This window comes from Pecten maximus, chromosome 4 (assembly GCF_902652985.1).
Source record: "Pecten maximus chromosome 4, xPecMax1.1, whole genome shotgun sequence".
Classification (NCBI taxonomy): Eukaryota; Metazoa; Mollusca; class Bivalvia; order Pectinida; family Pectinidae; genus Pecten; species Pecten maximus.
In genome coordinates, this window is record NC_047018.1 from 25610007 (window position 1) to 25626948 (window position 16942).

Consider the following 16942-nt stretch of genomic DNA (forward strand, 5'->3'; position numbering starts at 1 on the left):
TTATTTATTTCCAGGAGGAATAAGGTTCATTTTAATCTCCTGGTTCTTTTACACCAATGAAATGAACCAGAATTGAATGGTCGTTGTACTACTCACGGACTAGTTAGTTCGTTTGTGGTATCCTGCTCAGTGTAAATATCACTTACCTGTTAAAATTATTGTGTTAATGTACAAATACAATGATCTTTGATCTCTATTAATCTAACACACTTATGTGAGCAGTTTAGATGTCTAACCATGACGATGCTCACACCATTTCACTTCTACTATACTACTCATAACAGTAGTAGTTACCAGAATGTTTCACAAAAACAAAATCCGAAATGAGACCATTTGACAGCTTAGCAACCTATCCCTCATAGCCCCTTAGGAATCTATCCATTTTTCAATAAGAATTGGCAGATGATGTTACTGGGGTTTCACACTAACCCCTATTGTATTAATGTCTGTGCCTCTCAGTCCCCTAGAGAGTGGGGTGGGTGAGGGTCTGTCCGATCTCGTTTACATCCTCCTATTTGTTCCAATTCAATCAATACTTTCCAATACCTGATTAACCTTATACAGTAATAGATCACCTGAGTAACTTTTTGGGCCTAGAAATGTCTAATCATAATACAGTCAAACCTATCTATAAAGACCGCCCAAGGGGAGTCAGAAAAACGGTCACTATAGACAGGTTGCCTTTATAGACAGGTCAAAATTATCGTACCAACCAGTTTACGTGAAACTGCCATAAATAACTTATCATTGAACAAGGCATTTAGTAGACCAGTCAGTTTTAACATTTTCAGAAGTCAAATCAATGCATACATTTATAATATATGTATATTTTAAATATAAATCTGAAGGGTTAAAACTCTTCATTAAAAAGACTTTTCCATTAAAAACCCAAGAATTAAATATGACTGTTTATATAATCAGGCCAGGGTCAATGTGTCTGAATTTTCGGGGGATTTTATGAGGAATGACTGCCGAGAGCAGAAGATGGCTGACAGAAATCGGTCGCTATAGAAAACAAATGAGAGACTGCCGTTCCAAAATCACCGGCCGTTAGACACATTAGAAAGGTAGTCGCTATACAGAGGGTCGTTATATAGTAAAATCTCACTGGTAATCTCTATGCCTTTATATGGAAATCTTTTAATAATGTTTACCTTCTTTTCACTGTCCTTGATTTTCTTTTTCTTTTTGTCCATTTCTCGCTCAAACTTTTCTGTGAGATCCTTGAGCTTGACCTGCCATTCAATATTGAGTTCATCAGAGATTTTGCGTATCTCCTGTCGTCGGTTCTGAGTAATCTGTTCAAGAAGCACGTCTTCCTCCTTACGATGCTCCTCTTCAAGTCGCTTCTGAGCATCCAGCAACACATCCTTACGCTTCTTATACTGAAATAACAACAGGTAAATACAGCGGTTAATCAGAGAGTTCTAGAACAGATAAAAGTACAGATATATCCTATACGGTGTACATTCTATTCGGTGTACATCATATACGTTGTATACTTATTTGTAATAAGACAATAGGAAAGCACAGCTGTGCTTACATAGCATTAGTCCTACTGGACCATAAGGTATCAACAAAACAAGCAATACCTGTCCATCTCATCACAGCTAGTAAGCTGCTCTGACCAAAAGCTTTCCTTGTCATCGGCGAAAATAAAGAACATACATATGTACATATGTACAAGTCAAATATAAAAGCCCTATCTCCTATAGTTGATATACTGTGACCAAGGTTAAGTCTTTTAAAAGTAGGTCAAGTTCAGAAGGTTTATAAATGTAAAGTAAAAATGGAAAGTTCTTGTTAAAAGTAACACACATGTGAAAGCAGCTAAGCTGTATACTAGTCCCAGCAAGCTTATAAATGATTCTGAAGTCATTTTAGTTCATAAATTATGTAGTTTTGTTATGATTTCTAATATTTTAGCAATAGCTAATCCAAGACTTCTGAAAATAGGGGAGCAAAACATAATACCATAAATGTATCTGCAGCTCTGATTTAATTTCCCCCTCCAATCCCTCATCCCAGTCCCCTCTCCGATCCCTCATCCCAGTCCCCTCTCCATTCCTCCATCACAGTCCCCTCTCCGATCTCAGTCCCCCTTCCAATCCCTCATCCCATTTCCCCCACCCATCCCCCCCCCCCTTCATCCCAGTCCCCTCTCCGATCCCTCATCAATGCCGCCCCTCTTCAATCCCTTATCCCAGTCCCCTCTCCGATCCCTCATCCCAGTCCCCTCTCCATTCCTCCATCACAGTCCCCTCTCCAATCCCTCATCCCAGTCCCCTCTCCATTCCTCCATCACAGTCCCCTCTCCAATCCCTCATCCCAGTCCCCCTTCTAATCCCTCATCCCAGTCCCCTCTCCGATCCCTCATCCCAGTCCTGTCTCCGATCCCTCATCCCAGTCCCTCCCCGATCCCTCATCCCAGTCCCCTCTCCAATACCTCATCCCAGTCCCCTCTCCGATTCCTCATCCCAGTCCCCTCTCCAATCCCTCCTCCCAGTCCCCTCTCCGATCCCTCCTCCCAGTCCCCTCTCCGATCCCTCATCCCAGTCCCCTCTCCGATCCCTCCTCCCAGTCCCCTCTCCGATCCCTCCTCCTAGTCCCCTCTCCAATCCCTCATCCCAGTCCCGTCTCCGATCCCTCATCCCAGTCCCCTCTCCAATCCTTCATCCCAGTCCCCTCTCCAATCCCTCCCTCCCAGTCCCCTCTCCAATCCCTCATCCCAGTCCCCTTCCAATCCCTCCTCCCAGTCCCCTTCCAATCCCTCATCCCAGTCCCCTCTCCAATCCTTCATCCCAGTCCCCTCTCCAATCCCTCATCCCAGTCCCCTCTCCAATCCCTCATCCCAGTCCCCTCTCCGATCCCTCATCCCAGTCCCCTCTCCAATCCTTCATCCCAGTCCCCTCTCCAATCCTTCATCCCAGTCCCCTCTCCGATCCTTCATCCCAGTCCCCTCTCCGATCCCTCATCCCAGTCCTGTCTCCGATCCCTCATCCCAGTCCCCTCTCCAATCCCTCATCCCAGTCCCCCTTCCAATCCCTCATCCCAGTCCCCTCTCCAATCCTTCATCCCAGTCCCCTCTCCAATCCCTCATCCCAGTCCCCTTCCAATCCCTCATCCCAGTCCCCTCTCCGATCCCTCATCCCAGTCCCCTCTCCGATCCCTCATCCCAGTCCCCTCTCCAATCCTTCATCCCAGTCCCCTCTCCGATCCCTCATCCCAGTCCCCTCTCCAATCCTTCATCCCAGTCCCCTCTCCGATCCCTCATCCCAGTCCCCTCTCCGATCCCTCATCCAGTCCCCTCTCCAATCCCTCATCCCAGTCCCCCTTCCAATCCCTCATCCAGTCCCCTCTCCAATCCCTCATCCCAGTCCCCCTTCCAATCCCTCATCCCAGTCCCCTCTCCGATCCTTCATCCCAGTCCCCTCTCCAATCCCTCATCCCAGTCCCCTCTCTAATCCCATCATCCCAGTCCCCTCTCCAATCCTTCATCCCAGTCCCCTCCCCGATCCCTCATCCCAGTCCCCTCTCCAATCCCTCATCCCAGTCCCCTCTCCAATCCCTCATCCCAGTCCCCTCCCCGATCCCTCATCCCAGTCCCCTCTCCAATCCCTCATCCCAGTCCCCTCTCCGATCCCTCATCCCAGTCCCCTCTCCGATCCCTCATCCAGTCCCCTCTCCGATCCCTCATCCCAGTCCCCTCCCCGATCCCTCATCCCAGTCCCCTCTCCAATCCTTCATCCCAGTCCCCTCTCCGATTCCTCATCCCAGTCCCCCTTCTAATCCCTCATCCCAGTCCCCTCTCCGATTCCTCATCCCAGTCCCCTCTCCGATCCCTCATCCCAGTCCCCTCTCTGATCCCTCATCCCAGTCCCCCTTCTAATCCCTCATCCCAGTCCCCTCCCCGATCCCTCATCCCATCATCCCAGTCCCCTCCCCGATCCCTCATCCCATCATCCCAGTCCCCTCCCAGATCCCTCATCCCAGTCCCCTCTCCGATCCCTCATCCCAGTCCCCTCCCCGATCCCTCATCCCATCATCCCAGTCCCCTCTCCAATCCTTCATCCCAGTCTAGGTGGAGTTGGGAGATTACCCACTGTAGTCTCATTAACATATCTGTGCTGATATTGTCATGATGTAACTGAACTAAACTACCCTGGGATGATAGGTACAATGTATACACATGTATATTTGTAACATAGGTATGTTATAAAGGTAAATGTTTTTTTGTTCACAGGTACGTCCAGGTATTTTTGTACCCCTGGACTTCTATAACCAGAATGATTCTGGGAACCAAAGACAAAGCAAAGGAGAAATTATATATATTAGGGGCATACAATGGGGTACTGAGTGTGGAATAGGTCAATGTTTGTATATGAAAAGGTACAAATGAACTACCAGCCTTAACATTCCTTCATTTGAAAATAAAAAAAGAAATATATATAAAACCAAAAGAATTTTCAAACCATGTGACTTAAAACGAGATAAAATTCACACAATGAATAAAGGGATGATCTTTTGTTGACAATTTAAGCTACCTCGTAAACACAATGTCTTGGCAAGTACAAAAAGTACAATGGCTGATGTCACAGATTTGTTTGATTGCCAGCATTCCACACAATGACTGAACAGTCACAATCGACACATAGGGCATCAGGAAGAAAATTGTAGTGATCTTCAATCTGCCCCTGTCATACATAGGTATTCAAATTTCAAGTACAAGCTTTAGAATTTTTATTTTTAAACATTTAGGAACTTGTCATAGTAATAGACAGGAATGTCACCTATACACTACTACTACTAGTATAACCTCCACCCAGGGGCCACCTCCCCTTCTAAACCCATCTCCTCCTCCCCCAAACCTTCATCTGGTATATCCCCCGCCCCAGGGTTCCCCTCTACCCCCCCCCCCCCCCTCCACCTGACCCTACTTCATGCACGCCAGTTAAAGTGGTATTGACACATAGAAATTTATTTACACTTACAGATATAGGTCAGCTATTCATTTACCTTAAACTATTTGAATTGCAGGATCAAATAGCTATTATAATACTCTAAATATTAGTCAATATTTGTGTCTACTCAAAATATCTTTTGAGGTTGAAAGTACATTTACGAAAACAACCCCCTTTGGGCCTCATTTAAATTAAATGCGAAACTCGGGCTTCTAGCTCTACTTGCATTGAGAAGATAAACGAACCGACGCGCTTCAATGAAGTGTGGCATTGTTTCATAATTATCGTGTTGATTATGCACTAGGCCATCCGTCATAATGCCCCCTTGGGATATATATTGGATAAATCACCTACTTATTAGGTCCCGAGACAATAAGGCTTCACACAATACCCGTTACAGTTGTTGTTTCACGGTTGACTGGCCTGACCTCGTGTCATAATCGCTCAGGTAAGGCCGGTTTTCAGAAGTAATTTTTGCTATATTTTAACAGGAACCAGACACAAAATCAGTCCGGTGTTCGGAATTCAGAGGGATCGGTATTTGGAAGTTTTTCAATACTATAACAAAGAAGGACCAATTCCGTACAATGTCAATTCGTTCGGTATTCAGAGGTGTTCGGTTTTTAGAAGGTTCGGTTTTCGGAAGTTGCACTGTACATGGTTGTCTATGGGGTCCAAAATTGGCGTATTCATGGCTGGTGTAGAAACCACAAATCAACCACTAAAATAACAAGGACAGAGTCACCAGATCTCCTGCCAAGGGAGCCCGTTCATTTAATCTTTGACTTTCTGTTTCCTGAGAAATATCTGAAGTCGAAGCTCCTCCATAGCAAGAGGCACTATGTTATACCACTTGACTGAAAAATGTAGAAAGTTTTTTGTAGTTATCTTAAGTTATTTCAGAGATTTGCCCTGGAAATGCTTAAATCAGTGATTTTGGATTATTTGTTTCCATGGTAACCATGACAACCTTGAAAATTCCTGCTGCGCCTTATAAAAGGTAGTACTAGACTAGATTGATGTCTGTAGAAAGTTTTGTTATGTATCTTTTATCATTTCAGAGATGTGCTCTGGAAAAGCCCAAGTACATGTATGGACAAACAGAAATATAGAACCATTCTTTGGATTGAGGATAAAAACCGGTCAGACCTGCCTCAGAATCACCTTTCTACAACTACCACCTGTAAATAATGGTCAGACCTGCCTCAGAGACCACCTGTCTACAATGACCACCTATATAATTATAATGGTCAGACCTGCCTCAGAGACCACCTGTCTACAACGACCACCTGTATATAATGGTCAGACCTGCCTCAGAGACCACCTGTCTACAACAACCACCTGTATATAACCAGTCAGACCTGCCTCAGAGACCACCTGTCTACAACGACCACCTGTATATAACCAGTCAGACCTGCCTCAGAACTCCTGAGAACATGTTCTAACATGTGCTTAAAACCATTTGTAGCAAAGCCCTTAAACTGTTAAGCTGTGGTCATGGAGTCTGTCAACTTCCAAACTATTGACCAGTAGCAGTATTCACAATGTTGGGGAGAATTTAACCCTATCTGTCCAGAGAAGAGTTGACCAAAGGACAGCCAAAAATGATCAGGGGACAAAGAACTTTGGCATGGTGACAGGCTGTGTACATAGTCATCAAAGATGTTTACACTGTATATAGCAGGCCTTTCATGGACTAGTATCTCTCTGATATATAAATACACTGGTCACTGACACCATAACTACCTATATTTACCATAAACAAAATATGTTGACAACCTTAAAGGGCCAATGATGTGAAAGTGTATGATTATGTCAGGGAAGTAAACATCCTCCGACCAAAGTACAGCTTATTGTCCAGGTGTTTCTGATCTCGCCAAATGGAAGACATCCACAGGTGTTGGTTAAAATCTATTCTTCCCATACACAGGTGTTGGTTAAAATCTATTCTTCCCATAGGTTGGCTGCTGCATGATACCAAGTGACCTCATCTGGACCTGTCATAACTCATAACTTTTTAAATGTGTTGCTAAATGTATGGGTAAAAATCCAACTAAATTAATTTAAAAAAAATTCTAAATCGTATTCGCATTAATTTTGTGGACCGCGTGACCACGGTAATTAGTCACTGCCCCCCCCCCCCCCCCCCCCCCCCCCCCCCCCAGTCTTAGGAGAACAAGTGTAAAAGCAGGGATGAACATCCCTTAAGGCTAGATTAGGGTCTTTTGATGTTTCTCGGCGAATGACAAGATGAATGGTATACAGTAGCCCAAACAACATTCCTGTGTGATGAAGACCCTCTGATATACAGCCGTATGACGATACAGTGGTAGAAATATACTAATGTATCATGTCCAGGCGATCAGTGACCTAAGATAATCAAAATTATGTTTTTAAATATTCAAAGTGACCTAGGGTTATCAAGCCGAGAAATGCTTTCCCCCCATAGACTGGTCGTCTGATTTCGAAATGTCGGTCCAACTAGGTCGCACGTCAGTCGGCGAGTTCGATGCCAGCGAAATTCCCGAGAAGATGTGCAGCATGCATTAATGAATGATCTAGAAATGCTGGTGTTTCTAGGTGGGGAGAGAAGACTGGATTTACGGATCAGATTAATGTGGAATTAAATCACGATTTTACTCCACTGGTATGTAGGAAAACTGGAATTGGCTCAGAAAACAAATAAAAAGAAAAAAAATGGAGCGAAAGGTTAACCTTGTCATTAAAACAAACATTGTTACCCTTCATGGGGTACGACCTTGTGGAAGTCCCAATAAACACCGTTACTATGGAATCGTAAATATCCGGTACACGAAGTCGCCAGAGCGATGAACTGAAATCACCTTTGATAGGAACAATCAAACTGCAGATGAGAAAATGATTTCTCATCCTGTTCGAATTGGTTTATCATTGAATTTGAAATGAGCTTACCAATGACCTTGGAATGTGTTCGTCATTCCATTGCAGTTATTTGGTTGTTTGGTATATTGTAAAAATCCATTTGCTTTTCTTTGATTTCATATGTTATCCCTAACAACTAGAGCAACTAAATATGTTTCTTCGACATGTACAGGCCACGAGACTAAAGACAACGCCAACATGTACAGGCCACGAGACTAAAGATAACGTCGACATGTACAGGTCACGAGACTAAAGACAACGCCAACATGTACAGGCCACGAGACTAAAGATAACGTCGACATGTACAGGTCACGAGACTAAAGACAACATGTACAGGTCACGAGACTAAACACAACGCCAACATGTACAGGCCACGAGACTAAACACAACATGTACAGGTCATGAGACTAAACACAACGCCAACATGTACAGGCCACGAGACTAAACACAACGTGTACAGGCCACGAGACTAAACACAACGCCAACATGTACAGGTCACGAGACTAAAGACAACGTGTACAGGTCACGAGACTAAACACAACGCCAACATGTACAGGTCAAGAGACTAAACACAACATGTACAGGTCACGAGACTAAACACAACGCCAACATGTACAGGCCACGAGACTAAAGACAACGTCGACATGTACAGGTCACGAGACTAAAGACAACATGTACAGGTCACGAGACTAAAGACAACGATACATCTGTCTGCAATATTTGGAGTAAAGCGGAAAAAATGAAATTGTCTAACTCTGCGTTATGTAAATGGTCTTTATGATACTCGGGGTATTCCATGATCCATTCGGCATGACTTACACTATATCGATTGCAATGTTAGATTGCCAGATCGATTTTATATTGCCTGATGGCAATCGTCAGTAACATTGAAGTCGTGTTGATCAGGCGAATATTTAACCAATTCAGCCAGCATCTGGTCTCGAATTGATTGATACCGACAAATGTGTTAATTTACAAAAATTGTTCGTAACTTGATCATAGTTACACGCGTCTAATTCTACACGTATCGAGCTCTCTGTCCATTATTCTGCTATCTACCAATATAACAGTTATCCGCCCATCTACGAAAATTAACCGCCTAATCCAAATAATACATTTTACCGCCAAGCTAGATGTTGTTAACCGTCTAACCAAACTACTACATGTTGTTAACTGTCTAACCCAACTACTACATGTAGTTAACCACCTTACTCAGCTACTACATGTAGTTAACCGCCTAACTCAGCTACTACATGTAGTTGACCGCCTAACTCAGCTACTACATGTAGTTAACCGCCTAACTCAGCTACTTCATGTAGTTAACCGCCTAACCCAACTACTACATGTAGTATGTAGTTAACCGCCTAACCCAACTACTACATGTAGTTAACCGTCTAACCCAACTACTACATGTAGTTAACCGCCTAACTCAGCTACTTCATGTAGTTAACCGTCTAACCCAACTACTACAATCAGTTAACCACCTAACCCAACTACTACATGTAGTTAACTGTCTAACCCAACTACTACATGTAGTTAACCGTCTAACCCAACTACTACAATCAGTTAACCACCTAACCCAACTACTACATGTAGTTAACCGCCTAACTCAGCTACTTCATGTAGTTAACCGTCTAACCAAGCTAATACATGTAGTCAACCGTCTAACTCAGCTACTACATGAAGTTAACCGTCTAACCCAACTTCTACATTCAGTTAACCACCTAACCCAACTACTACATGTAGTTAACCGCCTAACTCAGCTACTACATGTAGTTAACCGTCTACTGACCCAGTAACTGCATGTAGTTAACCGCCTAACCCAACTACTACATGTAGTTAGCCACCTAACTCAACTACTACATGAAGTTAACCGTCTAACCCAACTACTACAATCAGTTAACCACCTAACCCAACTACTACATGTAGTTAACTGCCTAACTCAGCTACTACATGTAGTTAACCGCCTAACCCAACTACTACATGTAGTTAACCACCTAACTCAACTACTACATGTAGTTAACCGTCTAGCTCAGCTACTATACATTTAGTTCATCACCTTACCGAGCTATGTTTATCTGCCTAATCCAGCAACAGGTTAGTCACCTAACTACAACATAGAGAACCACTGGTTACCGATTTGGCTCCACATTATCTTTTGATACCTACCCTATCAATCACCTTTCTACGGTTACATGACCGGAGCTAACCCTCCCATCACCACCCACCCATCCATCCATCACCACCCACCCATCACATCCACACACCCTGTGTGCTCTACAAACCGGGCTAACAGATATGCGAGAGGGATTGTAGCATTTTGTTTTGAATGTTCTTTGCCGCATGTCTGATAAATAGTGATTGTCATTCACATGTACAGATATGTCAATGTAACTGGACCATCCAAACCCTTTATAAAACAAGCCTGTTTACTAATGTAATGACATACGACGACAAACTTATGACAGACAAGGTCAGTTCTCGGTAGCGAACTGTTTTGTGTGACATGACCCCAGACGTACTAATCACCGGACCGTACACCGCCAAGGGGTTCCCAGTTAGGAATGTTGATTGACAGCCGTATCGTTACCTCAGATAGATTGCCAGATAGGATCACAGGTCATATACAAATCTTTTTCTGACCTTAATCAGTTTTTTTTTTGTTTTTTTTTAAACGTTCGGTTAAAACTTGCTGACTTTGATCAACATTTTCGCCGAGACCTCTTGTGCTCAGCGAGATGTTACTTGCGCATAGCTGATTAGGTTCGCCGTGCGCTGGAGCGGTATCAAAGGCAGGTTTTTGTAATATCTTTTAAGTTTAATTTTACGAATATAAATGAGTTTTGTGATAAACATTCCTCGTACGACATTTTGATACACCCACGTTCCGGGGCAAAATACATGGCCCAAAAAACGCACCAAACGTCGATGACAAACATGAATAAAATGAAACTTATTTATTTGAAAAATTAAACCATATTTGTAAAGGTTAGGCCGATACTGGTCACTGTACATGAAACATCATGTTATTATATACGAAAACATTATTTCCTCAGATACACTGCTGGACCGGAAGTCAACAATCCTAACAGCGACATTGGAACTGTCTGAAATGATGTCGTTTACGGAAAGTATCTCAATTACCTGCCTTTCACTGCTCCAGAGGCAAACTTGATAAACCGGAAGTGTGTTAATTCTTTAAGCGAACATCCCCCGGAAGTCGATACAAGTTATTTAAGGAGATTCTTGCTTAAGATAATTTAGTATCAGTCCGAGTTACATTTTGATAAAGTAAAATGAAAGTATTTCGTCATTTTTGTCAAGAATCTTTGTAAACTTTGTATACATAGCATGGATCATGAACTGCTAATCCAAATTCAGCTCTTCATAAATGTCGACTTTGTTCGCGTGATCTTGAATTGAATTATGTGTAATTTCCATAGCCAACGCTTTAAAAAGCTGTTAGCGTATTTCATAGCGCAACAACCAGTGTTGGTAACTCGGTACATAAAAGAAACTTGTTAAACTAGTTTGTGAAGACGTCGTTAGCACAAACAGCTGAAGGTCGAATAACTCCCAACTCTGCCTGGCTGTATTATCATACGAATATCACAATACTTCCCACAAACCGCCAATAGCATAGTCAGCAGCTCATTTACATACAGCATTCTCAATATAAAACACTTGGTATATTTGTATAAATATGTTGTTTTTTAATCCACCTAATGCCAGCAATAAAACCAATATAGGACTTTCCAATAGTCATCCGAGGAGCGCTTCCACTGTTTACTTTCTTGTTTTCTAATTTAGACCGGGACAAATGTTTTGCAATTTTGATCAAATGCGCAATTTGAACTTCTGTTAACACGCGAGCTGGTTAAATCGGGGTCCTCATAAGCCTTCCGGTTTTTAATAACTAACCGTTCGATCCAGTCTGAGGCATTGTTCTTCAGTTGGAGTGTGCCTACAACTGTGTAACAACCAGAAGTAGTCTTTTTTTTTTGTGTGTAACAACCGGAAGTAGTTTTTGTGTAACAATCGGAAGCAATTGTAGGTTTCTGTATAACAACTGGAAGTAGTTAAAGGTTTCTGTGTAACAACTGAAAGTAGTTTTTTTTCTGTGTAACAACCGGAAGTAGTTGTAGGTTTCTGTATAACTACCGGTAGTAGTTAAAGGTTTCTGTGTACAACCGGACGTACTTGCAGGTTTTTGGGTAACAACCGGAAGTACATATGTAGTTGTAGATTTCTGGGTAACAACAGGAAGTACATGTAGTTGTAAGTTTCTGTGTAACATATTTCCAACAATTTAAAATTATTTTGCAATCCTTAAATGAAATACGTGTTTTAAATGAGTAAATGTTCCAAGTTGATGCGACATTTTCTGCAAATTAAGGCAGATAACACGTGAGACAGATGTGAGGTCATTTATATTCGGTATGTTAGAATTTTACCCGAAATCTACACACAATGCACACGTTATTTCTATTTTTATAAGGATTACCTTTTTGTTCTAACTTATCACATTTTATATTTGCAAATAAAATATGCTTCAATTCAAATTATTATTATTGTGATTTTAAGAGAATAATAGACACTTAGGCAAATAGATGACAACCTTATCATATCGTGCCATATCCAAACAATCTATAAAATAGTATCAATGTCCTAGATAATTAGTGTACAAGGCACAAGTGCCAGTAGAAGGGGGACGGGAAGGACGATATATCAACTCTAGACGGAAGTATATCGGTAAAGTGAGAACAGAAATGGGCGACAACTTCACTCTGGACGGAAGTGTATCGGTTAAGGGAGAACAGAAATGGGCGATAACTCCACTCTAGACGGAAGTGTACCGGTAAAGGGAGAACAGAAATGGGCGATAACTCCACACTAGACGGAAGTGTACCGGTAAAGTGAGAACAGAAATGGACGAGATCTGAACTCAAGACGATCTGAGCTTGAAGGACGAGATCTGAACTCAAGATGATTTGAGCTGGAAGCACGAGATCTCAGTCCGAAGTGAGGGTAGTTACGTCGGTTGACATATACAAAATCTTATCGAAAATTTTGCTCCAATGTAAACCAATAAAAACACGCAACTCCGCCCTAGGTTATTACATGGTGTAGATCCTAACAATGAATTATTCAGACGATTGTCAACACTCAATAGCGGTGAAGGCCATATCGAGACAATTATCACAATAGAATTGACGTGGAATGGTATGTAACGAGTCAGAAAGTAGAAATCGATCACTTGCAATCATTCAAAATCTAAACAAAAGCTAAACGAAAACGGGGGTGGTCAACCAACGAACTTGCAGTTCCTGCATCATCGGTGGCGGCCGTGATAGCTCAGTCGGTCAAAGAAGGGGACGTTTGTGCTGTCGTGGTTGTGGCCATAGATATGACACTATCTAAACGGTACCATATCTGATCTGGATAGCATGCGACGGGCCTCCCGTATGTTGTTCAGTGAGGTGGTCACCAGCTACTACTAGAAAACCCCGCATCAAAACGACGCTTGCTGTTCACGTGGTGATAATCCAACAAGCAACATCATCGGTGTTGTGAAATATGGACACATAGTCGATCGGAAAACCATCCGGGCCTTTCCGTAAAGAGTACAGACTGTCGGAAATCAGAATTAGTTTCTACCATACGAGATTAGGTCCATCGTATTAGAACGTACTGTGAGTGAGATTTGTCATCCTGTCCTTTACTACATATAGCAGATTAATGTTACAAATAAAGTCAAGGGCCCAGACCGGACGTGAAAGTGTTACAATATCCCAGCTCGCAACTTCGCAAGCCAAGAGAGTTCAATACGACAGTCTCCTTTACACAAAAAGTACCGTATTGAACACAGTTGCCGAGCTAAGTTGTTCAGCAGGCTGCCATCCCGCCGTTGTCCGTTTTGAAAGGACATGGCGTTGCCCGGAAATTTGCGCCAAGCCTCTGTGCTCGTTTTAGTAGAAGTAGAGTAAATACACTCCTGGTTGTTCCTGGCTATCTGGTATTCAGGTATGCGTTCCTTGTATCACATGGGGCATGAAATGTGCTTCTTTACACGTACGTATCAGTCAGACATATACGGTTATCGTGCAATGCGCATATCTATACACAAACCCATTATATGAGTATGTCATTAAAATTCATATATCGTAACGTCTCCATTTGTAAACAGATATCTGCTTTAAAAGCTGCCATTGATACTGATTACGGGTGTAGAGTCTGTATCGACCTCTGTAAAACTTTATCACGTCGTGGTAATAAAATCTTATAAAAGTCACGATTTCTTTGTGACGTTTTCTGATTATACATCATAATATCAAACAACCATTAGTAGAGCGCTGCTTGTTTGTAAATAGCTGGATCATGATGTCGTCTGGAGCCAGGATCAACAAAGATGGCGCATGTATTAGTAATAAGATGAACATTTAACAATGACGTCAACTGTTGTTACATTTACCATCAGTCCACTTGACCGTGACGATATGTCACTATCTAGTACATAACAATGTATTACATCTTCTATAATTGTTCCCCCTCCTCTATAGGTCAGATGCTACTCTTCTATAATTTGGTTGTCCTATACCTTTATATTTCTACAAATTACACATACAGGACGTTTTCAAGACAGCCTTGCGAATTTTCATCAATTGGCACTCGGCTGCTCGTTTTATTGTATACGTCGCCATGCATCACCCCTCCATTGCGATGTTACCATGATCAGAACTTGGTACGGATGTCAACCCAAGGTAAATGCAAATTTGTGTCAAGTCTCTGTGACCTTCATTGAAACCATTAAGAGCAACCTAGACCAGCGATCCATTCGCCGTGGTCATGTGACTATCATGACATTCAAACCTTGAGAACAATGAAAAATGCTAAGTATTGTGCGAAAAACCATGAGTATCGTTAGTTTTTGTGGGCGAGATCGAAAGCAATATCAGTTCCTTCATTCGAATATGATGTTGACCACTTGATGGTCATTTTCCACGATACTATGGTAATGTTACGCATGATGGAACTCGATCTAGGATGCAACCTTCCGTATAAATGTCGTCAATGTAGTTCTCTATATTGTGGGACGATTGTGGATTATGCAGTCTGTAGTTTGGTGTATTGGTAAATGACAACAATGCGACAGGTGTTGCCGACATCAAATTATACTAAGTATGCCCACAAAATGTTCACTAATAACATGTAATGGATCCATCATTGTCGGGTTATAACGTGTAATTAATTGTAAATACACACAGGACGTTAAGTTTGAAGAACAGCTGCTCGAAATTCATCGGCAAACCTAAATAGCATCGATTCAAACTTATATAAGAAACTAGGAGTCGATACAGATGGAATTAATTAAATGTGACAATTGCAAAGACACATTGATAGAACTTCCGGTTTAAAAGTGGAAGTTATTGCATATAATTATAACCGACTAAAGGTTCGACGATTTTTCCACAAGTTCGTTTCAATATTCGGGTGAAATTTCAACGTGCATATAAAGTAATCGATTTCAAAAAGAAAAGTATGAAAGATAGCGGTCATAGCCAACGGTTGCCATTCCGACGATCTCCTACATTAACACACGGGTCTGCCTAGATACCGGACAGGTCGGCGAAATGTGGAGTGTGGAAATAATGTACACCGGGGACAACATGAAATAGATAAGGCCCTTTCACATTACACTTCAAAGGTCTATGTTAGGTCACAGGTAATTTGATGTAAGTAAACATGACTGATCGTAATTGAGAGTAACAGGTTGTATACGGCAAGTCACCTAAATATTAATTGTAGGAGCAATATACACACTCTTAAAACATAAAATATGTTGGTTTACTTGGTTATATACTTTAGTTTAACTGGCGTTAGTTAGTATCTTACAGACCCCTTAACAAGTTTCTGTATTCACGATTACTGGCGGTATTTAGTTCTCACAGACCCCTTAACAAGTTTCTGTATTCCCAATATTGGCGATAGTTAGTATTTTTACAGACCCATTAACAAGTTTCTGTATTCACGGTACTGGCGGTAGTTAGCTTTCACAGACCCATTAACAAGTTTCTGTATTCACGATAATGGCGATAATTAATTCTTACCGACTCCTTAACAGGTTTCTGTATTCATGATTCTGGCGGCATTTAGTTCTTACAGGCACTTTAACAAGTTTCTGTATTCACGATATTGGCGTTAGTTAGTATTTACAGACCCCTTAACAAGTTTCTGTATTCATGATCCTGGCGGTAGTTAGTTCTCACAGACCCCTTAACAAGTTTCTGTATTCACGATACTGGCGATAGTTAGTATTTACAGACTCCTTAACAGGTTTCTGTATTCACGATACTGGCGATAGTTAGTATTTACAGACCCCTTCACAAGTTTCTGTATTCACGATACTGGCGGTATTTAGTTCTTACAGACCTCTTAACAAGTTTCTGTATTCATGATCCTGGCGGTAGTTAGTTCTCACAGACCCCTTAACAAGTTTCTGTATTCACGATACTGGCGATAGTTAGTATTTACAGACTCCTTAACAGGTTTCTGTATTCACGATACTGGCGATAGTTAGTATTTACAGACCCCTTCACAAGTTTCTGTATTCACGATACTGGCGGTATTTAGTTCTTACAGACCTCTTAACAAGTTTCTGTATTCACGATACTGGCGGGATAAAGTATTTACAGATCTCTTAACAGGTTTCTGTATTCACGATACTGGTTTCTGTATTTACAGACTCCCTAACAGGTTTCCGTATTTACAGACTCCCTAACAGGTTTCCGTATTTACACACTCCCTAACAGGTTTCCGTATTTACACACTCCCTAACAGGTTTCTGTATTTACACACTCCTTAACAGATTCCTGTATTTACACACTCCTTAACAGGTTTCTGTATTTACACACTCCTTAACAGGTTTCTGTATTTACACACTCCCTAACAGGTTTCTGTATTTACACACTCCTTAACAGGTTTCTGTATTTACACACTCCCTAACAGGTTTCTGTATTTACACACTCCTTAACAGGTTTCTGTATTTACACACTCCTTAACAGGTTTCTGTATTTACACAA

General features: G+C 41.9%; 1 protein-coding gene across 1 annotated transcript in view; it reads right to left on the reverse strand.

The window, feature by feature from the left end:
- LOC117325609 (hillarin-like) overlaps nucleotides 1-16942 on the reverse strand; it is a 48818-nt gene that overhangs the window by 26191 nt on the left and 5685 nt on the right. Inside the window, exon 2 of the mRNA XM_033881953.1 lies at nucleotides 1155-1385. Within this exon, the coding sequence (XP_033737844.1) occupies nucleotides 1155-1385 (231 nt within the window). The remainder of the gene's footprint in view (nucleotides 1-1154; nucleotides 1386-16942) is intronic.